This window comes from Macrotis lagotis, chromosome 1 (assembly GCF_037893015.1).
Source record: "Macrotis lagotis isolate mMagLag1 chromosome 1, bilby.v1.9.chrom.fasta, whole genome shotgun sequence".
NCBI classification, from domain to species: domain Eukaryota; kingdom Metazoa; phylum Chordata; class Mammalia; order Peramelemorphia; family Peramelidae; genus Macrotis; species Macrotis lagotis.
Window position 1 is genome coordinate 542820681 of NC_133658.1, and position 26336 is coordinate 542847016.

A 26336-nucleotide genomic window follows, 5' to 3' on the forward strand; every position below is an offset into this window, starting at 1 on the left:
TCTTTTCTCCGTGATTTCATTTGCCAAGTATGTATAATGTGAATACTGCCATGTGTGTATGGAGGTGGGGGGGGGTGTCAGGATACTTTTAAAAATGTATGTCCAGGGGGCAGCAGGGTGGTGCAGTGGATAGAGCACCGGCCCTGGAGTCAGGAGTACCTGAGTTCAAATCTGGTCTCAGACACTTAATAATAATTACCTAGCTGTGTGGCCTTGGGCAAGCCACTTAACCCCATTGCCTTGCAAAAACCTAAAAACAAAAAAGTATGTCAGTTAGGTGGTGCAGTGGATAGGACACCAGCCCCAGAGTCAGGAGGATATAAGTTCAAATTCAGCCCCAGACACTTAATAATTATCTGGCTGTGTGACTTTGGGTAAGTCACTTTAACACCATTGCCTTGTAAAAAACCAAATTTGAAAAATGTGTGTCCAGAGCTCTTCCTTTACTTTATCCCTTCATAAGCTATTTCTATTTTTGTGTGATGGGGTGTTGACTTCTGATAGCATTGGTGTGGAGATTATATTGCATGGAAACTCACACAAATGTTGTGGCTTATCCTTATGGTCTTAGAGAGTTGTCTGACTGGGTATTGGGGCATTAGGAAGTTACATGATTTTCTCAGCTATATCAAATTAATTTTTTTGAAAATGCTAAATTCTTAGCATTTGAGTTGACTTTGATACTTAGTACATTAACTCATGCCTTTAAAACCTACCTCTGATATTTATTTACCTGTGTGATTATTATCTTCCTCGGGTCTGTTTTTTTCATCTGAAAATCAAGGAGTGAACCAGAAAAATCCCTTAGGACTCTTTCACCTCTAGCTTTATGATAGTGATAATAAGAAAGAATATATGATCATAATGGTGCCTTTTGAAATACTTTTAGTGTCTGTTGCTGTTCAGTCAGTTCTGACTCGTTGTGACCTCATTTGGAGTTTTCTTGGCAAAGTTACTGGAGTGTTTTGCCATTTCCTTCTCCAGCTCATTTTATAGATGAGGAAACTGAGGCAAATATGGTTAAGTGACTTGCCTCATTATACAGCTAAGAAATGTCTGGGCCAGCTTTGAACTCAGAAAGATGAGTCTTCCTAACTCTAGGCCTGGCCTCTACCTGTGGTGCCACCTTGCTGCCCTTTTTGTGTAGACACAGACAAAAAACAAACCAAAACTAAAGTGAACCTCCTGTACAATTGAGCCATAGTATTGTTATACATGTGAGGGAAACTTCCCTCCACCCACAGTTCTGGGCTGGAAAAAAGGGAAACTCTTTGTGTTTAACTGTTGCAATAGACGTCTGTGTTTGACAGTTTAGATGAATTAATCATTTATTCAAAACAAACCCCAATTAACTTTGGAGAGGATGAGTTTTGTAGTTGTCTTTGAAAATTGATTACAGGGTTTCTAAGCCATGAAAGGCATTTGATACTAATAGATTTATTATTTGGATTTAAATGAAGAGTTTGAGAAAATGTTTGACTGATTGGAGCCATTTTTCTTCATTTAAATTTAAATGAAAATTAAACTACCAGTCAGTGGTTCAGTATGAGTAAATTCTGTTCTTAATATTGGTGTGCTTTTCAAACAGGTACCGAAAAGGATTTGAGCTTCAATCGTCTCTTTACTCTGGAATTAATCTGGCTGTTTTGTTAATAGTTGCTGGACAACAATTTGAAACATCTATGGAGCTGAGGAAAATAGGTAAAGCCATTTGTATATCTTACTTTATTACTCTTTCTAGTAAGTCAATTTTTTTTAAATTAAAAGACAAATATAAATCATTTACCCACAACCAACTGTGTATTAAAGAAATCAATGTGTCATTTGTTCTTTGGTAACCCAATAGCAGTGGAGCAGGAGATAGAGGACTAGGTCTGGAGTCAGGAAGCCTCCTCTTCCTGAATTCAAATGTGGGACTCAGATATGTACAGTGTGACCCTGGGCCAGTTACTTAACCCTCTTTGCCTCAGTTTCTTCATCTGTAAAATGAACCCAAGAAGGAAGTGGCAAACCACTCCAGTATCTTTACCAAGAAAACTCCAAATGGGGCCTGAAGAATTGGAAACAACCGAACAACAACAAACACTGAAAGTACTTCAAAAGGCACCACTATGAAAATATTTTCAAAATGCTTTCTTTCTTGTAATCATCATCATAGAGCTAGAGGTGAAAGAAACCTAAGGGAAACAACTGAGCAAGAACTTCAGGGGCATTCATGTGATTAAAACTGTTCCCCACTCCCCCACTCTGATTTGTGACTCAGATCTCATTTACACAACTTCAGAATCATTTGTCTTCAGTCTCTTTCTATCCCACTCCTCCATATTCGATCAGCCACCACAAGATTTCTCATATCTATTTCCTTCTTTCTACTCACATTGCCTATTTCCCCTTTGTTCATCACCTTTCATGTGGAATAAGGAAACAGTCTCTTATTCTAGTTTCCACCCTTCTACAGTCCTTTATGAAAGGGAAACAACAATGTTCCCTAAAACACAGTTTCTGACCATAGCACTCTCCTCAGGAACCTTCATTGGCTCCCTATTTCGCCATAAAAACAAATGTAAACTCTTCAAATTAATGTTACAAATTGGCTCTAGCTTATCTTGACTGACTTATTTCACAATATTTCTCTTTAAGTTCCTGCCATACAGACACAGTAGCTGTTTTGTTAATTTGGAAATACATCCACCACCGCTGGATCTTTGCATAGGTTGTTGATCTTAACTGGAATGCAAATCTTCCTCACCTGTGTGTGGACCACTTAGAATTCTGCAAGGCAGCACTCTCCTATGGGAATCCAATTATCAGGGTTCTCTCCTACTAAAATTATCTTGTATTTATTTTTTCACACATGTGTTTACCCCTTTTCCCACCCCAGAACAATGTAAGCTCCATAAAATTTTGTGTTTGCATCCCTAGCTTTTAGCACAGTGCATTTTTCATTGTAGACACTTCAGTGAATGCATTAAGTCAGGATTTTGATGTTCAAATGGTTGTTGAATTAAATGACTTAGACCCCGAACATCACATGATATCAGTAACTTAGACTTGATAATAGAGAGATAAGGCATTAGAGATGAAGAGACATGGAGATTCAAATCTTGCTTCTGTCACATTTGCTGCATGACCCTGTTGATCCTGAGCAACTTGCTAAGCTTGTCATAGAGAAAATGCTGACCTTCTATGATAGGGAAGGAGCTTTCTCACCTGGAGTTCCCTATAGTAATGAAACAGTTGTTCAGCCCCATTCTATCTTTTTTTTTTAGAATTAATAACTGACACTGACAGTTTACCATAAAAAGCATTCTTCACATACATTATCTTATTTGATCCTTACAACAGTACTGTAAAGGGAAAATATTATTATCCCTATCTTATAGATAAGAAACTAAGACTTGGATTTGATTCTTTGCCCAGGATGTTAGAATTAGAGTGATGGAATCCTGATTCATACCCTGACCTGACTCCAAACCCAGAGTTCTGTTCACTTGATATCTTTATGTAAACTAACATTAACTAAAATTCGAACTTCTAAGGTGTCCGGCTGAATAGCTTGCTGGGAAGAAAAGGAAGCTTGGAAAAAATGAATAACTACTGGGATGTCGGTCAGTTTTTCAATGTGAGCATGTTGGCCAATGACATAGGGAAAGCAGTGCAAGCAGCAGAGAGGCTATTTAAACTCAAGCCTCCCATCTGGTGAGTGTCATAAGTCTATAGTCATCAAGTATTGATTATCTTTGTTCATGATGTCCTGCCTGCATTAAAAACAGGAAGATCTGAGTTCAAATCCAGCCTCAAATACTTCTTGTGTGACCCAGGTTAAATCATTTGAGCTCTGTTTCCCTCAGTTTCCTCATTTGTAAAATGGGCTTAATAATAATGACACCTATATCCTAGTGTTGTTGTGAGGATTAAAATTATTGTTAAGTGCTTAGTACAGTGCTATCTAAACCTTAGTTATTGTTGTTATTATGATGATGATGATGATGATGATAAGATTCAATCATGAGAAATAATGGTAAATTTGTGATTTAGCAATCTGAATTCTTTGCTAATGGCTAATGGAAGCCAGTCAAACCATACAGTCCTTCTGTTAAGATCTACCAAAGTAGGGGGCGGCTAGGTGGCGTAGATAAAGCACCGGCCTTGGAGTCAGGAGTATCTGGGTTCAAATCCGGTCTCAGACGCTTAATAATTGCCTAGCTGTGTGGCCTTGGGCAAGCCACTTAACCCCATTTGCCTTGCAAAAATCTAAAACAAAAAAACAAAAAAAGATCTACCAAAGTAGAATGGGTTAGGGGGTAATATGGATTTGTTCTTTCTAAGCTCTCTATTCTTTCAATTTAGGACCTTAAAACTGTTGATCTTTCCAAATTAATCAGGCGCACAAAAGTAAAATGCTCCAAGAACAGAGCATTTGAGAAAAAAAGAGATGATGAGACACACTAAGGCCAGTAATGCGACCTCTCTCATTTCTTTAGATTCAGGGTCCAAAGATCCCAGAGTTTCGTTACCAACCCAAACCAACCTTATTGGTCTTCTGAGAATATTCAGAGCCAAGAGGTAGAAACCTGTTTGCAAGACCAGGAGAATGTCTTCAATGCCTTCCCCCTCTAAGACATCACCCTTGTGATATCACTAATCCTCATCAGGAAGAGAGGTTGGATGATAACAATTACCATCTCCTCTCTAATAGAAAAAATTTCATTTCTAGAGGTAAAAAGACAAAGAATAGCTTTTATTGATTGATTGATCGATCAATTTATTAATTGATCAACCTGACTCATCCAAGTCAGGACAGTTAGGATATCTACTCAGGGAATATTTAGAAAATGTACAATTAGTTTTATCTTTTGATTCTTTCACTTTTACATATCACCAAGAAGGAAATACTTAGAAGAGCATCCTTAATATGTCTCTTGAAAAATAAAACTTTCTCCAAGATTTGGAACCACAATTTAGTTAAAATCAAACTTCAGGTATAAATAAATTATTTTTCCTGAGGGATCTAATTTTCCTTTGTTTATATTCCTATAGGTATCTACGGTCATTAGTTCAGAATCTGCAACTAATTCAGTGCTTTAAGAAACTCACCATTGAACACTCTCACAGACAGGAACTGCTTAACTTCTGGTTGGATATAATTTTTGAGGCAACAAAGGAAATCACAAATGGACTGAGATTTCCAGTATGTTATTCTAAAATCCATTTCTTTAAGACATTTACATAGTTTTTGAATTGGGGAGAGGGGTTACAACTTAAAAAATTCTGAAAGACATATTCAAGACTATGCTTCAAAATAATTGGATAAAGTGTTCAATCTTATTCAGCAACCTTTTTTTAAAAGTAAGTTTCTATGATGTTACAACCAGTTGTTTTAGCCACTAAGATGGAGGTGCCTCCCTGCCTTCAAGGCATTTCCAGTCTGATAGGTTTGCTAGAATGTACTGGAGAATGAATCCTGATTGTTCAAAGGTTTGAGAATTTGACCCTTGGAAATCAGCAAAGGCTGCAAATCAAAGTTTGATTTCTTGGTTTGTTTAGATTTAATGAGATGAAGAAAATGTTAATAAAACCTTAAAAGTGTTTTCTATGGGGCAGTTAGGTGACAGTGGATAGAGCCCTGGAGTCAGGAGGACCTCAGTTCAAATTAGGCCTCAAACACTTAATAATTACCTAGCTGTGTGACCTTAGGCAAGTCACTTAACCTTATTACCTTGCAAAAACCAAAGAATAAAATGTATTCTATATTTTCAGAGATTTGTTTATTGAACATCTACCAGCACACATCCCTGGTTTTACCTGTGCCCTTGGGAACATTTTATTCAGAATTCTTCATTTACTTTGTTCCCTAGAGCATCATAGATTGTAGGAGTGGAAGGTGCTAGAAAAGTCATCTAGTCCAAGTCCTTAATTTTACGAATAAGGAGACTGAGACCTAAATAGGTTCAGTAATAATAACCAGCTAATATTAATATCTGTGAGCAGCCAGGTGGTAGCATAGTGCCCAGAGCCCCAAACCTGGAGTGTGTCATCTTTCTGAGTTCAAATCCGGTCTTAGACACTTCCTAGCAGTGTGACCTGGGCAAATCACTTAACTTGGTTTACCTCAGTTTCCTCATCTATATAGTGAGTTGGAGAAGGAAATGGCAAAGCATTCTAGTTTCTTTGTCAAGATAACCTCATGAGAGCTTTGGTATGTTAAGATTCACATGGTCATCCAGACCCAAAGAAGACTGAACTACAATAGGATGAGAAGTCTTAGCTCTCAGCTTGTGCTTGGACTGTATCATAAGGAGAGAAATAATTTTTTTACTTCCTGCCCTTGTTGCAGTTGCTTAGTACCTGGAAATCAATTATTGTTCCTTCCTCATTTTTCATAGTTAAAACAACAAGATTTTCCTGAAATTTCATATATATATATATATATATATATATATATATATGTGTGTGTGTGTGTGTGTGTGTGTGTGTGTGTGTGTGTGTACACACACATATGTAGATTATATAGTATTATATATAATATAATATATAATTATAATGGATATTGACAGTGTGATTTAATGGGTTACATATATTTGTTCTTATTTTAGGTTTTAGTGATTGAGCCAACCAAAGTCTACCAGCCTTCTTATGTTTCCATAAATAAAGAGGCAGAGGAGAGAACTGTTTCTTTATGGCATGTCTCACCCACAGAAATGGTAGGAAAAACAAATTATAGTCATTTTTCATAGTGTTCAATACTCTTTGAGCAAATATCTGCATTTTAGCCCAATTTCATGGGCTCAGAACAACAGAGAAAGCAAAGCATATCCCCTTGGTCATCTCTCACCCTTGAAATTTTCAAAAGCTTGGTGTTAGCTGAGATTTGAAGGAATTCAGGGAAGCCAGCTAACCTAGATGAGGAGGGAAAGAGTTTAGCTAGGAGAGAGAGCTTCAGTATAAATGGCAGGAATTGAGAGATGGAGTGTATGGTGTGAGGGATCACAGGGAGACTTGTTGTTCTGCTAACTACTGAAACAATAAAACTATAAATTGGAGAAAGTTTTTACGTCAATTGTCATTCCCATTTTACACAAGAATATAGGATTTATGTGTTTCTAGAGATATCAGGTTTACATTTTCATTTTGTTACTTAAGAAGTCTTCATTCTTTTTTTTTCTTTTATAAAATGATTCTGTTCTGTAACTGTGTGTGTTTGTCCTCTGTCCATATGTGTCTAGTTGTTAGCAGCAATCCCTCCTGAATTTGGAAGGAATGCATAAATTGTGATTTTTTTTTAGAAAACATGCAAATTGAGCAAGGGTAAACATAAATACAAATGCCTTTAGAAATGAAACTCATATTAAGAAGAGTAAGCAAATTCCTAAATCTAAAATAGAAACATCTCACCAGAAATAGATGGAGCCATGAACATCTCAAGTGTAGACTAGTAATTCAATCCACTATTTGATGCCACTCCTCTCAAGTCTCAGAATGTAGTCAGCACAGTCATTGATAATGATGTAGTGCTATGTATTTTACATTTTCTCTGGATTGCATTCCATTAAATGAAGTGAAGAAATTGGGGATGCATGTACTTTAGTGAGTACACAGTACTCATTCATCACCATCCTTTATTTGATGTGGTTATTTTATGCAGCAAATAGACAATTTATTTGTCTCTTTTTTGTTTTATGATCAGAAAGGAAATGCAATTGGTATAATGTATGCTAGTATTATTGTTATTATTGAAATCACCATTTTATTTTTGTGTGTTTCTGTTGGGATTGCAAAACAACTTGTGCTTCTTGGATAGCTTTTTGCTACTTTCTGACATTGAAGGTGACAGTTGCTAAGCATCTGTTGTGAATTATTGAGAAGTGTCTACCAAAATATTACTATTAATGAAATATTCATAGGAAACTAAAGTTTTGTGAAATTATTTTATACAACTTCCCTAATCATTTGAATTCTACAGTTGTCTCTTGCCTTTAATAGGAATTTCCATGGATAAATAAAATAGTTTACTCTTTGTGAGAATGCTAGAGGATATTTTTAATGAGTGGTGGAGTGAAAAGGAACTATTTAGGATTTTTTTTCTCTGAGGAAATTTTATAAGAGTAGATGTTAGAGGAACCCAAGAACACAGCAAAGTTTTGTGTGGTGGGGTTCCATTTTGGGATGGTGTTCTCATTCAGTTTCATTGTTTTCATTCATATTCTTAAGTCATTTGTGGTTACAGATTTTTCAAGAGAATTTGTACTAAGAATTGTACTAAGCAAGGACATGTTTCTCTGTGCATGTACCAATTAGAATGACATTTCTTTCTGAAAAGAATAAAATGATGCCTTTGCAGTGTTGTGGTTCAAAGCATGAGGATTTCAGAGACAGAACTTTTTTTCTGGTTGGGTTAGGAGGCGGGTATACCTCCATCTCACCTTTCTCTCCAGAATAATTTGCCACATTGGTTCATTTGTGCATGTGCTTTTCTTGCTTAAAATGTATAGCAGGGATAGCATACACTTTGAGTTTGCCAAATGTAGCTGGGAACTGTTTAACAAAATAAAAAAACAATAAAACATGTGTTGTTCAGTTGGGTCTGACCCCATTTATTTTTTTCTTGGCAAAGATAGTAGAGTGGAGTGCCATTTTCTTTTCTTCCCCATTTGACAGGTGAGGAATCTGAGGCAACCAGGGTTAAGTGACTAGCCCAAGGTCACTCAGTAAGTATCAGAGGCTGTATTTGACTCAGTGCTTTTTGACTCCAGGACCAGTGGTCTGTCCACTGTACCACCTTTCTACCCAATAGAACATGCATAATATTAATTTTGCTCTTCTAAGTCAATGTGAGACAGGCAGAGATCTGTTTGACAACACTATTCTATAAGTTAAAATCCAAATTCCTTAGAATGGCATACAGTAAGAGCCTCTACAGCTTGTCCCTACATGATTTCCAGTCTAATTTGACTTTTTCAATGTTCTCCAAATATGCTGTGTACATATTTCTGTTTTCATGCTGTTGCTCCTGACCAGGAAGTTCTTCTCCAGAGTTGGAACTAGGACGAGGGCAATCAAAGCTTTGCCCCAGGGCATTAAAATTTATATGCAGCTTATAGCATTATACCTTCAATAAGATAGAAACAACTGAGTTTAGCACTTAACTATGAAGAATAACTAATCAACATACAGAATAACTAATCAATATACAGAATAACTAATCAATATACAGAATAACTATATAGTATACTTTTTTCTTTGCCCTAATTCTGCTGCATTCCTGGGCAGCTCTCCTGGTGTACTCACCTCTTGTGATGTCCTTTACCAGTATGGCCTTGTGGTATATCCAAAAAATCCCTCCCCCTCCCCCTCCCCCTCCCCCTCCCCCTCCCCCTCCCCCTCCCCCTCCCCCCCCTCCCCCTCCCCCTCCCCCCTCCCCCTCCCCCCCCCCCCCCTCCCCCTCCCCCCCCCCCCCCTCCCTCTCCCCCTCCCTCTCCCCCTCCCTCTCCCCCTCCCTCTCCCCCTCCCTCTCCCCCTCCCTCTCCCCCTCCCTCTCCCCCTCCCTCTCCCCCTCCCTCTCCCCCTCCCTCTCCGCCCTCCCTCTCCCCCTCCCTCTCCCCCCTCCCTCTCCCCCCTCCCTCTCCCCCCTCCCTCTCCCCCCTCCCTCTCCCCCCTCCCTCTCCCCCCTCCCTCTCCCCCCTCCCTCTCCCTCCCCCTCTCCCTCTCCCCCCCTCCCTCTCCCTCCCCCTCTCCCTCTCCCCCCTCCCTCTCCCTCCCCCTCTCCCTCTCCCCCTCCCTCTCCCTCCCCCTCTCCCTCTCCCCCTCCCTAATTTTTTTTAAAGTTGATTTAAAGGACAATTTTTTTGTGAAATTTCCCCACGTGTCCAAGTGCTCTGCTCATTCTCTTCCTGGAATACTTGTCTGTCTCTGTCTCTCACACCCATACACACTCATAAATTCTTCAGAGCTCAGGTTAAATCTTGCCTTTTTTTAATGAGTCCTTTTACAACTACCCAAGCCCCCAGTAATCATTCCTTCTTGTCATGGGGGATGCTTGCAGGACCTAAATCACAGTGTTAGTGTGAGACATAAATTAAATATTTTACATAAAGTGCTTTGTAAACTTTAAAGTTCTTTTTAATGTCTGTTATTATCATTTTCATCCTCATCCTTATCATTATTTATTCCAACATTTTTTATTTGTAACACCTGACATAGTACTCAAAGAGGATCTAATCAGCATAGAGCATGGAAATGTGTTAGTTCTGTTAGTATAGAAACAACCTGTAATTCTTTCAGAATTTTGAATTATTAACTGTCTTGTCCCATTTTCTCCCACTGGTATTGTTTATAGAACCGAGATAATAGAGTACTTGACCTGTCTATATCAATGGGTCAACTTCTAATGTTTACCTTTGCTTAGGGTATTTGATCCATTTCCTAGTGCTGTAAACTGAGTGATATTTTTGTATTGAGTAATGTTGCTTTATTATCCTATTAACTGTCCCTCTTTGTGACATTTCATATGCCTTTGCACAAGTGGTTTCCCCATGTCTATAATAAACTTCCTTCTCTCTATTGCCTGGTAGTGTCCCCACTTCCTTAAAGGTGTTGTTCAGGGACCATCTCATATGTGAGACTTTTCTCAATTTCCTCAGTTTTTAGCTGTCTCTCTTGCAAGTCATACTTTGATTTTTATTTGCTTTTTTATTTTTACGGGAAAGGAGCTTATTTGTAAAAGAATATTTTATTTTTCATAATTATATATAAGACCTATTTAACATTTTCTGAAATAATTTTGAGTTCCAAATCTGCTTTTTCTCTCCCTCCCTCCCTCAGAGTAAGCAATATGTTATATATTAAAATCATATAAAAAATTTCCATTCAAAATGAGTTGAGAACATTCAAAATAAAAAATTAAGAAACCAAAAAATAGTATGCTTTAGTTTATATTCAGACCAGTCTTTCTCTAGAGGCAGATAGCATTTTTCATCAGTTCTTTGAGATTGTAGTGCTGCAAATAGCTGTCTTTTATAGTTGTTCATCATACAATATTGCTATTACTGTCTGTATATGATGTTTTCCTGATTCTGCTCTTTTTATTCTGCATCAGTTCATGTAAGTCAAGGGTTTTTTGAGAGCATACAACTTATTTCTTATATCACAACAATATTACCTTACAATCATATACCACAATTTGTAGCTTGTAAAATTTCCCATTTGAAGAATATCTCCTCAATTGCCAGTTAAAGAGCTGTTATAAATATTTTTGTACAAATAGGTTCTCTTCCCCCCCCCCTTTGAAAAATCTTTCTGGGATGCTGAAGAATAGACATTTATTCATTGATGCCTAATATTTGAATTCCTATAGGAACTCATCTTGGGGTTAACTCAATCAGTGTATTCAGCCCCAATCTATGCCTACCCAAAAGTAGAATAAGGCTTTAATTCTTCCTTTCCTCAGAAACGTGAGTCCAGCAAAAGTGAAGTGAATCCTAAAGTCTCACAGGAGCCTGTGACATTCCTGTACTTTGTGGATGTTTTGCTGGGACCCACTAGGCAATAAGAACATTTATCCTGGAGAAAGGAAAATTTGCAAGGTTGTTAATTGCAGTCTACCATTATTTTATTTAATTTTTTTTTTAGTCTTCCATTATTTTAAAAGGGTATCCTATGAAAGAAGAATTTTACTTTTTCCACTTGGCCTTGGAGTTCAGAACTAGGAATAATGAGCAGAAATTGTTTAGGGTCATTGAGTGTGGGAAGAAGCTTCTTAATAATGAAAGCTCTGCTCCAAGCTGAAGTGAATGGGATCTCTCAGGAATGAGTGGGTTCTTGAAGTGAGTGAGTCTTGTTAGAATTGGGGACACTTATATTTGCTGTTGAAACTCCATTGTTCAGCATAGTTCTTTGTCCATAATGAATTCATAATAAATGCTTGTATTGGAAAAAACTTTAAAAATTTAAAACTTTAGAAATTACAAAAACAAATTCTTGTCAAATTGAATTATGTAGATCATTTGATCACTTTTCAGGAGCATTATAGAAGAAATTTTCTGTTCAGACATGGCTAGAGCTAAATAAACTCAGTCAATGGATCCACAAGTGCTTTTTCAGTGCTTACTATGTGTTATCCCTGTAATTGGCTCTAAGGATAGCTCTGAGGTGCTTTCCAAATATAACATTCTGTGACAGGTTCTTTTCTAGTTCACTTTGTTTTTTTTTTTTTCCAGTTTTCATCTCTCATTGAGTCTAGCTCCTCAGGGGCGTCTCTACCTTAATTACCTTTCTTCTGTTGTGACCATGTTAACTCTCTTGACAACCTTCTTTATATCCTTAGATCTCTTCCCATTCTATCTTTTTTTTTTATTTTCTTTTTCAGGAATAAGAGCAAAGGAAAAGAATTTATCTTCAAGGAAAATGCTTTCTAGGGTTTTGTGCTTGCTTCTAATGGGACTGACCTCTCATCATAGATCTAGCTCCCGGGCTTTGTGCTTGTTTCTTGTGGAAATGACCTCCCATCATTGGTCTTGATCTTCTAGATATGTTGTGCTGCTACTGCTTTGTTAGATTAATAAATTCTGGTTTTATTCTGTGGTTTCTGACATGTCAGTGTAAGATGAATGATGTTATTATGTACTTCATAGAAAGGAGCTTTCTATTTTACCAAAATAGAAACTTTCTGCTATAACTGGAATATGAACCTGAATCAGTTTTTTAGGATGCTCTGGAATATATTTCTTTTATTCTGTTTCTTGTTTTTATAGTAAAATGCAGATTTTTTAAAAAAAAATTAATTGTATCTGATGCTGAAAAAACTAGCATATGTAATTGAATATTGAATGGAAAAGAGAATGACCCTGTTATTACGCTTTGCTGTCAAATATGGAACTCTTGACTTGTGTTTTTGGTTCCTACAGAAACAAATTCATGAATGGAATTTTACAGCCTCCTCCATTAGGGGAATAAGGTCAGTATGAATGAAAAATGTCAGCTATTTACTGTTTTGTGTATTTCATTCCATTTTTAATGAAAACAAAAACTCTCTTTGTGATTTTTCTCTGCAAATGCCCTTTTGTTTGTTTCCCTCATAATGTCTTGCCCAGTTATGCTTATAGAGTAGAGGCTTAATTAATATTTGTTGCATTAAGTCTGTGAACCCAGACTCAAACTAGCAAGAGAGATATTTTTCATTTATCTATTTTATTCGTATGGAAATCAAAAATTGATTTGGTAAGTCATTGATTGGTCTTTAAATTACCTTTAAATAGAAGCAATTTTATAGTAATTTAAGATTTGTCCTGTAAATTTAAGATTGCTAAGTTATATGTAATACTTCTTTTTAATGAACATTTTCTAGCATATCCAAGTTTGATGAACGGTGTTGTTTTCTTTATGTCCATGATAATTCTGATGACTTTCAAATCTACTTTTCTACTGAAGATCAGTGTAGTAGGTGAGTTTATTTCATTGCTTCTTTGCTTCTTTGAAGGATGGTGAGCTTCACAAAATTATAGCTTGTGGTCTGAAGGAAATTTGAATTTGTTGAATTTGCTTTCTTAAAATGTTAAAACTGTAACTGTAACCATATGTTTCAAGCACAATATGATAACCCACTTATCCAAGAATCAAACTTTAGTAAATACTTTAGAGAATTCTTTATTTGCATCAATTTGATCATCGCTAGAACAGGGCACCTAGGTCTCAAAGTAGTAATATCAGCTTGATTTTTAAAATCATCATTACTATCATACTCTTTTTTTAAAAAATGTTTTATTGATGTTTTTTTTTTGTTTTTACATCACAGGTGTTTCCTGTGTTTTCAGATGCTCATTTTTTTTGTTTTGCAAGGCAATGGGTTAAGTGACTTGCCCAAGATCACACAGCTAGGTAATTATTAAGTGTCTGAGGCAGAATTTGAATTCAGGTCCTCCTGACTCCATGGCTGGTGCTATGTGCATTGCACCACCTAGCTACCCCTCTGTGTTTTAATTACAATCAAAAGAATCAAAACCCATAACAATTAAAGAAAAACTGACCAGTTTGGTAAGATATGCAACACTTCTTTCTCAAAGTCTCTTAACTCTCTCCCATGAAGAGAGAAATATATTTTATCAACTCTACTCTGGGTCCAGATGGATCATTGCAATTATTGTTGAGTTCAGCTTTTTCTTTAGTGTTGTTTCATTAATCTTACTGTAGTCATTATGGGTATATTGTTCTCCTGGCTTTGCTCTTTTTATTTTTGTTGTTGTTATTCAATTGTTTCAATTGTATCTGCCTCTTTATGATTACATTTGGGGTTTTCTTGGCAAAAATTCTGGAGTGTTTTGCTTTTCCCTTCCCAGATCATTTTACAGATGAGGAAATTAAGGCAAACAGGGTCACAGAGCTAATAAGTATCTGAGGCTGGATTTGAACTCAGGTCTCCTGATTCCAGGTCTGGTGCTCTATCCACCACACCACCTAGCTGATACATTTTTGCTTTATATCAGTCCATAAAACTCTTACTGTGTTTCTATTAATTCCTGCCATATCTCTTTAGCGTGTTTTAACCTGCCTCGTGAATGGGGGAAAAAAATGCTTTTTAAAAATTTTTTAAATTTTATTTATTTAAGGCAATGGCTTGCTGAGGGTCACACAGGCAGTCATTTAAATGTCTGAGGTTGGATTTGAACTCAGGTCTTCCTGACTCCAGGGCTGGTGTTCTATCCACTGTACCACCTAGCTGCCCCCAAAAATTCTCTGCTGATTGTATTTTGAAAAATTCCTTTCCTATCCTATGTGTTCCCTTGAATGCATTTAAAAAAGATCATTTTGAGAAGAGATCATTTTTTGAGAAGAGTGTCACAATTTGCTAAAGGTGTCCATGACAGAGAAAAAGTTGAAAACCCCCTAGTTCTATCATTGTGAAAGAAGTGGAAGGCAATTTTCAGTGGTACCTTTCTGCAATTTCTTTTAGACACTTTACTGTAAATATACCTCATCACCACCTTTTCTCTGGTAATCTCAAGCATTTAAGAAAAATGAAAATTATTCCTTATCAAAATTATTCCTCTGAAGTCTTCTGGGTCAAAAACTTATGATTATTTATATGAAGAATGGTTAATAAGGCTATTTAACAAATAATCATTTCTAATATTTAATTCATATATTAGTTTGTATTTGTTTTCCTTATTTCCATGTCCAAGTTTCACATTCCTTTCCTGTTTTTAATGTTCCAGTCTATGTTGCTCTTTATGTGAGACTAAAACTCTCAGGTGAAATGTACAGTTAGCTGGTTATCTCTCAATTTCAAACTTTTGCCATTCAGAGAAGAGACCTTTCTCCAACCTCAAATTGCAAGCATCACCCCCTGCCATTTCTCATTTGTCTGTCATTAATTTAACAAAATTGTGAAGGTAAAGGGGGAATACAGTTATTACAATTTCTGAATTTTCTTGGTGGCCTTTGTTGTTTCTAGGTTTTGCTCTTTAGTCAAAGAGATTATAACAGATGTCGTGGGCTGTACAGTGGAATTAGAAGGGGAGATTGATGGGGATACATTAGAGGTGAGTCTTGTTTCATTGGAGATGGAAGGCTACCTGCAAGAATTAAGAATTTTGACTTTTCCAATTTTTGTCTTCTGATTGAAAATAAATAAAATTCTTTGTTTTTGCTGAATAATGACATGTTCAATGAATTTTACTATTGCTTTTCACATAAAATGGTTTATATTTGTTTTTAAGATTAAACAGTAGCAGATAAGATAGCTATCATTAAACTGGGATTATTGGGGATAATCATTCATCAGCATATCAATGCAGTATATTCTGGAAATCATGAAGTCAAAATGTGTGATAATTTGGACTATGTTTAAATTTATCTCTGTGGGACACACTGATAGTCTCATGCCTTAGTTCTTCATGGACTCGACAGAATTAAATGAATAATTTTTCTCTCAGTTAAGATATGCAAGAAAGAATCTGAAAGGGAAGGGAAATTAGAATAATCTAGTCCAGTTTTACTTCTTGGCAAAACTAATCTGAGGGATTAGCTTTGAATGAGACCCCAGAGCTTTATGTTTTTTGTAATACCCCTCACATCCAATGAGAAACTCTTCCATTTGACCTCAAGGGTCACTCCTTTAAACTGCCCAAACTGTGACCTATGAGTCAGAACAATAACTGCTGTGATTTTTACTCTGGTCTCTGATAGGTATATGCTATGCCAATCAGAATATTCTCATCAAGGCAAATATATGGAATAAGGCCTATTTCATATTTCATCCCAAACCTTTCCCCAAAATATGATTGGAATCATCTTAAAGTATTGTGGCAATGTGGAATGTGAGGGTTGTATTTGGAGTCAGAAAGATCTGGATTCAAGATCCACCTCAGATGCTTGCTAGCATCTCACTTAACCTTTCTAGGACATGGCTTCCTCATCTGTAAAATGTTATGATTAGACTTGATGACCTCTGGGGTCCCTTCCTAACCTAGATTTGGGATTCTATGAACTACTCAGCTTCTTGAAAAATATAATGAAATAATCTCTGTCTCTCTCTCTCTCTCTCTTGAATTTGTATATATGAAAATATAAATAAACTCAGTCTTCCCATCACCAGTAGTGGTCAGAGCACTTGTCCTGATTCATATCTGACTACTGGACTCAGATGGCTCTGGAGGAGGAAGTGAGGCTGGTGACTCAAATCCAATTCATGTACTTGTCATGACATCTCACCTCCCTGATGTCATAATATGTATATTTGTATTATATAATATGTGTGCATATACATATATATATATATAAAATTTTAAAATACAGGATTATAAACTCCATTAGGATGTGGGCTGGGTCTTTTCAAGTCTTTTTATCTTAATTGAATGGAATAAAGTTATTGATAAGATAAAAGTGGAAGATTATAAGGGGACATAGACAGACAATTCAAAACAGATCTTTTAAAGCATTCTTAAATTTTCTTTAACTACCAGATACAAAGAGTTTTTAATCTATTCAATAATCAGTTCAATACAGATTTTTCCTTGGCAACACTAAATCAGCATGTACTTCACATTACTGTATGTGTTTGAAATGACTGTATAATTAACCAGATTTGCCAGTAGTTTAAACCAGTCTTCACAGCTCGATTATTTATAATTAATGAGGCTTTACTGTGCTTTCAAATCATATTGAAGCTACACCTCTGGGGTGCTTTAGGTTGCAGGGGTGATGAGCCTTTTTTCTGCTACGGGTCATCTGGATATTTATGAAATCATTTCTGGGCTATATTTGGTCAAACATTTAATTCACCCCAAAAAGCTCCTAGATTAATTGAATTTCAAGTTCTGCCTGCAGTTGCCTTGGTAATGACCAATGCCAGAAAATTTAAAAGATACATATTAATTAAGTCTTTCCCTGAAGCACTTATAGGGTATTATGGAAATGACCTTGATTTTTCTTAAACACATTCTGTTTGGAGTTCAGCATCTGACAAACTGCCCCAAGTCAGGAAAATTCTGAGGAGGGATCATTGATAGACTTGAGGTTTGTGATGCAAAATTTGGAAGTACTTATTAGAGGGGTAGCTGCTGGACAATGAATTTTTTTTTAGCTATAGTGGATAGAGCACTGGACTTGGAATCAGGAGGATGGGAGTTCAAATTCAGCCTCTGACACTTACCAGCTGTATGACCTTGGGCAAGTTACTTAACCCTGACTGCCTTGTATTCAGGACTATCTCTAGTCCACCTGATTCATATCTAGCCACTGGACCCAGATGGCTCCAGATAAGAAAGTGAGACTGGTGACATAGCACAGCCCCATCCATGCAGATCCAATTCATGTGCTTGTCATGGCATCACCTTCCTGATATCATGGTCTTCTTAGAGAATAAAGGAAAACATTATTATCATTATTACTACTACTATTTAAGCTAGAGGGGTTGTGATCTGTACCTGTGGAGGAAATAGTCACAATAAATAAAATATTCTTTTATAAATGAACTCCAGGTTATGCTAGAAAGATAAATAAGTGGGCTGTTTGAGTTAAGTAAATTAATAAGATGGAAATTCATTATATTTCATCTAACTGCATGCATCAGTGATAGGAACATACTCTCTCTTTCTCTTTTGTGTTCTCTTTTCCCTTCCCTTTCTTCCCTCCATTCATCCATCCATCTATTCATCATCTCTATCTCTCATCTCTCTGAGATATATTTTCAATTTCTTTTCCTTTGTAACATTTGTGTATTTTATCTTCTGGATCCCTCTGTACCTTTAGATTGACAGCTCCTTGACTCTGTATGTCATATCTCTTTGCATTCCTCATAAGCATCTACCGACTTCCATATTTAAACATTAAAAAATAATTATTTGGAGGGGTCATATCTTGGAGATCATTGCTGTAGGGAGCTCCCTAAGTGGAAACTCCTTCTGCCAATTTCAATTAGTAACTCATACTTAGAGGGTTGAGTAAATTGTTCATATTCATACAATATGTGTCAGAGGCAAGCCTTGAACCCAGAGTTTCCTTTCTTTGAGATCAGTCCTTTATCATAATATCTTTCATGATTTGTTTTGTATATAGTAGGTTTTAAATAGATGTTTCTTGATTGAATTGAATATAAAAAAGTGATCTAAAGTTGACCCAAAAAAAATCTGTAAGAATGCAGATTCACTTATGGAGTAAAGTAATAGAAGTGTGTATAAATAATGGCTAGAAATTCCATGCCTTTGGAATAATTATATAATTAAAAAGAAAGTACCGAAAAAATAAGTAATGGAATTGTGCTCAAATAACCCTCTCTTTCTCTTTGTCTTTACATATATAGACATGTATATAGATATATGAAGTATGTATATGTGAAAGTCATGATTGCTGTTTACCTTTTTTTATTCTGATAAAGAAGTTTTTGCTCCAAGCACTGTGTTTCTGTCTCCCAATCCCTGTCCTTTCAGTATGAATATGATTATGATGAGAATGGTGAAAAAGTGGTCCTAGGGAAAGGCACATATGGAATTGTATATGCTGGGAGAGACCTTAGCAATCAAGTTCGAATAGCAATCAAAGAGATACCTGAGAGAGACAGCAGGTAAGTGAGTAACATTGCAATGTCTTGGATGGCATCTCTAAGACGGAGACTAGTAGTTTAGATTCAGGCAGGTCAGGAATAATTATTACCAACATGGATATTGTCTAAAATTTTTTTGGAGGAAAAGCAAATCTTAATTGTACAATGCAAATCGATTGGAATTATTAAGGAATCCTAATGACATTTGAATTGTAAAATTTTACACAATTAAGAACATTAGAAGTAGTCTGGCATAGTAGATTGAACCTTGACCTCAAAGACCTGAGTTTGAGTCTGTAGGGTGATAGGCTGATAGAATGCAAGCTTGGACAAATCTCTCAGTCCCTTAGTACCATGGGCAAATATCTGAGAGAATTAATTAGCTACAGAAGTGTTGATCTGTTTTTACTGAGGTTGTATTTCCTCCCTTGGAGTTGCTTATACTGATGAAATCACAGAGCTAGTCCAAAAAGTAGGAAAATTATACCGTTTAAGAAGTGGTTGTCTCCAATTGATAAATGGGCAAAGGATATGAAAAGACAATTCTCAGATGAAGAAATTAAAGGTATCTACAGTCATAAACTCTAAATCCTTATTGATTGGAGAAATGCAGAATAAAACAACTCTGAAATACTACCTCACACCTATCAGATTGACCAATATGACTGAAAAGGAAAATGATCACTGTTGGAGGGCATGTGGGAGAAAAATGCATTGTTGGTAGAGTTATGTCTGGAGAGCAATCTGGAACTATGCCCAAAGAATAATAAAACTTTGCATACCCTTTGATCCAGCAATATTACTACTAGATCTGTATCTCAGAGAGATCACAAAAAAATCCACATGTATAAAAAATATAGCAACTCTTTTTGTAGTGGCAAAGAATTGGAAATAGAGGGAATACACAGCAATTGGTAAATGGCTGAACAAATTATGGTATATGTATTTGATGTAACACTATTTTTCTATAAGAAATCATGAAGGGTGGGACTTTAGAATAGCCTGGAAAGACTTATATGAACTGATGTTGAATGCAGTGAATAGAATCAGAACACTGTGCATGCTAAAAGCATCATTGGGTGATGACCAATTAAGTGTCTTGCTTATTTCATAATCAAAGACAATTGTAAAAAACTTGTGATGGGAAATATCACACATATCTAGAGAAGAAACTATGGAGCTTAAATGCAGACCAAAACTTGCTATCTCCAATTAAAAAAAAAAGTGGTGGTTCTAATAAGACTGAGTCTCAAACAGTACAAATAATGAATCTTATAATGTGACTATATAATTCAAATTTGCATTGTATATTTCCATTGGGCTGAAGCCAATAGCCATGTTTAATGTAATTATAATTTAGAATAGTGTGAATTCAAAAACATGAGACCTATTAATAAACTATACATCCTGTAATATAATGGAACTCTATGCTGTTTTTCAGGTGAATATTTTTTACATCTGAAATATGAGTGTGTATATATCAGATACACTATATTCACATTTACTTAACATACAGATATACATATGTAATTCAGTAATATGAACGAGTGAAAGAAAAAGCATTGATTAACTTACTATATGCCAAATACTATATGTATATAAAAATACATTTTAATCTTTATTTTCTGCTCTCTTCTTATACCATATATCTATCAATTGGGGTTAGTTTTCTGTCAGTGTTTTTCTTGCTTATCTTTTCAAATGAATCCCTTTTAGTATAGCCTGGAAAGACCATAGAAGAAGATTAAGTACATAGGTGTCAAAGCTGTGCTCATGTACACGTGTGTGTGTGTGTGTATTTTTGACCAAATCTGTCAACCAGAGGACTTGAAGGGGTCTTTTTTTCCACTCTGAGATGAGCTCTTTAATCACTCTGACATGTTCCTTTTCATGTGTATATGTAAGTATTAATAGAAGCATGACCCTGACACATGATAATGCTACTTTTTCTGAGCAAATTGAACCACAGTGCAAATATTATATAAGTTAGGGACATGATGTTTTGAGAAGGTCATTCACCAAATAAAGTATGTTTTAGGGAAGGACAACCAGGATGGCAAGATAATTGTAAACTATGCATCACTGTTATTCTAATAGTGTTTCTGTAGAAGCCAATCCATGCAGGAATTGTGCTAAGTACTTTAATATTTCATTTTATTTCCCACAACTACCCTGGGAGATGATATTATCCCCCATATTACAGAAGCTGGAATGGAGACAAAAAAAGGCTAAGTTGTCCAGGGTCTCACATATAGATAGTATATGTCTGAGATCAAATGTACTCTTGCTAACATAACTGTTTTGTAGAGAACTCACACAGAGCAAGTGCTCATGGCAGAATCAGAAAAAAGATACAAGGACACTTTTAAAAGTGTCTTAAGAACTTTGGAGTTAATTGTGAGACATGGGAAACACAGGATTGCCCTGCATGGTGTATCCTCATCAGAGAGGGTTTTGTGCACTATGAGCAGAGCAGAATTGAAAAAGAAACATGAGATATACAGATTTAGAGAATCCACCCCAAATGTTCACATGAACTATTTATGCCCAAACTGTGGTAGAGCATTTTGGGCTCTTATTGGTTTGATCAGCCACAGTTGGACATATTTCACCTTGACTCTAATATAGTGATATAATTTTGGTCTTCTTTGAGAAAGAAAAATGACAACCTACCAGCCAACCAACCAATCTACTTATCTATAAAATGTGCTTAATAACAACAACTTCCTCTTAGATTGTGAGAATAAAATTGAAAAGTACTTCTAAAGTGCTTTATAAATGCCATTAACAATATTATTTTTATCATTATCATCATAGGTATTCTCAGCCTTTACATGAAGAAATAGCCCTGCATAAATATTTGAAGCATCGCAACATTGTCCAATATCTTGGCTCTGTTTCAGAAGATGGCTACATTAAGATCTTTATGGAGCAGGTGCCTGGAGGTTTGTGACTGCATGACTGTTCCAATCCTCTGAAAATCAGGAATAAAACATTTGTATACCCCTCTTTGCTTCATGATTTTTCTTTCAGATGTAAGGTTTATGAAGTCTAGTAGCCTATCTTTGGGATCATTGGGAGACATTTTCTGATTTGAAGTTTGGTTTGAAGGGATGGGGGGGAGTGTATGGAATGCAAAGGATCTTTAAAAAATAAACTGAAGTTGAAAGTTAGTTCTCTGTCCAATTTGGTGAACACAAATGCTTTAGTGGCATAAAAGTTGATAAAAAAAATCAAATGAATATCTCTCTCTTTGGTTTATAAAACAAACCTTTTTCATACCATAAGATGTTTGAATTTTTCATATTTCATTTGTTGCTTTAATAATTATGGGTTTAATAGTTTTAATTTACATTACAATATAGCATATGTATATAATTTATAATTAGAACTTATTTTACTATAGTTTACAGAATTCATTTTCTCATGATAATCTTATGTGGTATGTCGCCCAAATGTTACATTAGTTAGAAATGTTACAGCACAAATCCCAGTTTCCAGACGAGGTAACTGTGTCTCTGCAATGTTTCTTAAAGCGGAGGAACTGGGATTGGTAGCTGCACTGTACAACTCCAAGTCCATTCCTCTTCTCCAGCACCCTAGTGCTGTCCAGTTGGCAAACCCTAGCCTTGTGCAAGGGAAAGATTTTAGGACTTTGAGCTAGAAGATCAAGGGTTTCAATCCTGCTGCTGATGTACTTAGTTATGGGACATTGGCCAAGTCACTTGAGTTCTCTGGGAGTTGAAGATTCCTCATTGGTAAAATGGGCATGATAATTCTTGGAGATTGTTGTAAGAATCAGATGGGTCTGAAAGTGTTCTGTCCACATAAAGTCCTATATATGGGGCGAAATAACCATATAAATTTAGTGGGAAGAGAAAAAGACTTTGGAGACAAGTTCAGGGTTTCAATCCCAGTTCTGAGGCTTATGATGTCACTCGACATTTCCCTCAGTTTCCTCATCTGTAAAATGGAGATAATAACAGCCCCTTCCTCCGGGGTTGTTGTGATGATCAAATCCGTAATATAAAGTACTTTACAATCCTTAAAGTTTATCAGAATAGTGACTAATAGCTAACATTTAGCTAGCATTTAGTGTGGGCTAGGCACTATGCTGAGGGCTTTACTGCTGTTTTTTTTTTTTATTTGATTCTCGTGGCAATCCTGGCTGTTGTTCCATGGTTTCAATCATGTCTGACTCTTGGTGACTCCATTTGGGCTCTATGTAATCATGACCCCATTTGGGGATTTTCTTGACAAAAATACTGGAGTGATTTGCTATTTCCTTCTCTAGCTCATTTTACAGATGAGGAAATTGAGGCAAAGAGGCTTAAATGACTTGTCTAGGGTCACCCAGTTACTAAGTATCTGAGGCCAGTAGAATTAGAGATTATGGTGATTGTGAGCTATGTTTAAAATCATAGATTTTGAGCTGGAAGGGAGCTCAGAACTCATCTAGTGAGTTCCTTGGGGCAGCAGATAAAGTTCTGAGCTTGGAGTCAAAAGATTGATCTTTCTGAGTTAAAATTTGGCTTCAGACTAGCTGTGTGACCCTAGGCACATCACTTAACCCTGTTTACCTCAATTTCCTCATCTGTAAAGTGAGATGAAGAGGGGGTGGTTAGGTGGTACAGTAGATAGAGCACCGGCTCTGGAGTCAGGAGTACCTGAGCTCAAATCCAGCCTCAGATACTTAATAATTACCTAGCTGTGTGGCCTTGGGCAAGTTACTTAACCCCATTTGTCTTGCAAAAACTTTTAGAAAAAAAAGTGAGCTGGAGAAGGAAATGCCAAACCAGTATCTTCGTCAAATGGGGTCACAAAGAGTCAAACATGACTAAAATGTCTGAACAACAGCTAGTGAGTTCCTCATTAGACTATATGTTCCTTGAAGGCAAGAACTGTCTTTTACCTTCCTTTGTATCTACCTGGCACATAATAGGTATTTCATAAATGTTTATTGATTGACTTATCAGTTAGTCCAACCCTGCCATTTTACAGATGAGAACAGAATTCTCCCAGAGAGGGGGGAAAAAATCACCTTATGCCATGCAGTCAGCTAAGACTCAAATGAAGATATTGAACTACTGAAAAGTTTTGTATGTGAAAAACATTAATTTTTCTGATCTTGAATAAAAACAAAAAAAGAAAGACAGTGAAAGAGAGGAAGAAAGAAATGAAGGGAAAGTGTAGTAGAGGGGAAACAGAATTTGGAAGAGGACCTGAGTTCTGGCTCTGCCATTTGGTACTTTCATGACTTTGGGCAAATCAGTATAACTGATCTGTACTATCTCCTGTGTAAAAGGATGGGCATGTACTAGGTCTGTCTTTCATCTCTAGATCTTTGAACTTTGTCTTTCATATCCCATGACTTGTGAATATTTTATATTTGACTTCCAGATCTAAATACATGATATATTTCTTAATTATATTCTCTTTTGACATGTGGCTAAATTAACATAAACTGTAAGCTTGTTGAATTAGTCTTATTTAGACTTTGAATCATCCTTGATACCTAGCACAGAGTAAACACAACACATTTTTAATTAAATGAATAAATGAATCCATACTAATCCAGGGCAAACTTTTTGCAAATATATTTTTATTAGTCATAGCATACAACTCATTAATTGCTCTTACGGAATTGCTGCCAATTCCATCCCTTCACAGTCTAGAGGAAATTAATCTGGATAAAAAGTATGTTTTCTTCCCTTCCCCAACTGGCTGCTGATAGATAGGGCAATATTAAATGTGCATAGCATACAAATGAATGTCTTTTCTTCTTTATCTCTTCCAGGAAGCCTTTCAGCCCTTCTTAGATCAAAATGGGGCCCAATGAAAGAACCTACAATAAAATTTTATACTAAGCAGATACTGGAGGGCCTTAAGTATCTCCATGAAAACCAAATCGTTCATAGGGATATAAAGGTACTTTGGCTTTTTTCTCCCCTCCTGAGGGTTATTAAAGTTTTATTCTCTTTGAGCTGCCTCTTAGCTCTTTGAACTGACAAGAATGCTTAACACATACACACAGACATTCCCATATACACACACATACACACTCAACCATACATCACCCATCATCTACATTTGTTATAGCTGCCCTTGCCATTCTATTTCTCATCTTCCTAGAAACTTGTGAAAGAAGCTTGGGGGTATCTGAATTGCCTTATAGTTGCCTGTTGTTTTTTTCTCATTTTCAGGGTGATAATGTTTTAGTAAATACTTATAGTGGAGTGGTAAAGATTTCTGACTTTGGAACCTCCAAACGACTGGCTGGAGTGAATCCATGCACAGAGACCTTCACAGGTGGGTTGAACTAATCCAGGTATCTCTAGGTTTGGTTACCTTGGTTTTCATCTGTGATAAGGATGTGAAAGTCACATGAGCAGATGTCACTGTTTGGTTACATCTTGGTACATGGAAAGTAGGTAGGCTTTCAGGCAAAAGAATAGGAAGAATGATATTTCAAGTAAGATGGTTTGTTTTCTAAAGCAAGCTCTCTTCTCTCTTTGCCTTGTAACCCACTGTCACATAATTATGGACTGCATGCAAATTGTCTCATTTTCTTCCTCTTCTTCCTCTTCTGCCACCTAAGCCTTGGTTTTGTTGACATTCAGTTTTTCTTCTAAGACATATACTGTGTCTTCAAGAGCAAACCCTATAAACTTCCTAAGATGTAGCATTGTATAATGGTTAGACAATTGGCCTTGGATCCTCAGAAGATGTGAGTTCAAGTCCTACCTCTTTTACATCTTAACTGTGTGATCCTGAGGAAGTTGCTTTACCTCTCATTGCTCTTGATTCCTTTAAGTCTCAGCTAAGATCCTACCTTCTGAAAGAAGTCTTCTGTGGTCTTCCTTAATGGTAATGCCTTCCCTCTGAGATTATCTGCAGTTCATCTTGCATATATTTTGTTTGCACATAGTTGCTTGAATTTTGTCTCTCCCCATTAGATTAAAAATTCCTTGAAGCCAGGAAACGCTTTTGCTTTTCTTCACATTCCTAGCATTCAGTAGTGTCCAACACATAGTAGGGACTTTATAAAAGCTTCTTGAATTAAGTTTAGATAACTCTCTAAGACTAGAAGCTTCAGAGAGGGCTCTGGGAGCTCCCATATACAAATGCAGTTCCTGTGTCTTCCTCAATAAACTTTTTACAGAGGCATCATGATGGTTTCAGTGATGATAAATCTTGGATTAAAATCCTGACTCTGATATTACTGATTGTATACTGACCCTGGAAAAGTCATTTAAGTTGTCTGTACCATAGGCAACTATCTCTGAGAATGTAAGTTGCAGAA

General features: G+C 36.4%; 1 protein-coding gene across 2 annotated transcripts in view; it reads left to right on the top strand.

Moving 5' to 3' along the window:
* The window catches only part of MAP3K15 (mitogen-activated protein kinase kinase kinase 15), a 142964-nt gene that overhangs the window by 80901 nt on the left and 35727 nt on the right, over nucleotides 1-26336 (top strand). For both annotated transcript variants that reach the window (XM_074214296.1, XM_074214297.1), the window contains 11 exons: nucleotides 1589-1701; nucleotides 3540-3699; nucleotides 5041-5191; nucleotides 6597-6704; nucleotides 12903-12952; nucleotides 13343-13438; nucleotides 15446-15533; nucleotides 18921-19054; nucleotides 21851-21978; nucleotides 24831-24961; nucleotides 25237-25342. In XM_074214296.1, coding sequence (XP_074070397.1) covers nucleotides 1589-1701; nucleotides 3540-3699; nucleotides 5041-5191; nucleotides 6597-6704; nucleotides 12903-12952; nucleotides 13343-13438; nucleotides 15446-15533; nucleotides 18921-19054; nucleotides 21851-21978; nucleotides 24831-24961; nucleotides 25237-25342 — 1265 coding nt within the window. The remainder of the gene's footprint in view (nucleotides 1-1588; nucleotides 1702-3539; nucleotides 3700-5040; nucleotides 5192-6596; nucleotides 6705-12902; nucleotides 12953-13342; nucleotides 13439-15445; nucleotides 15534-18920; nucleotides 19055-21850; nucleotides 21979-24830; nucleotides 24962-25236; nucleotides 25343-26336) is intronic.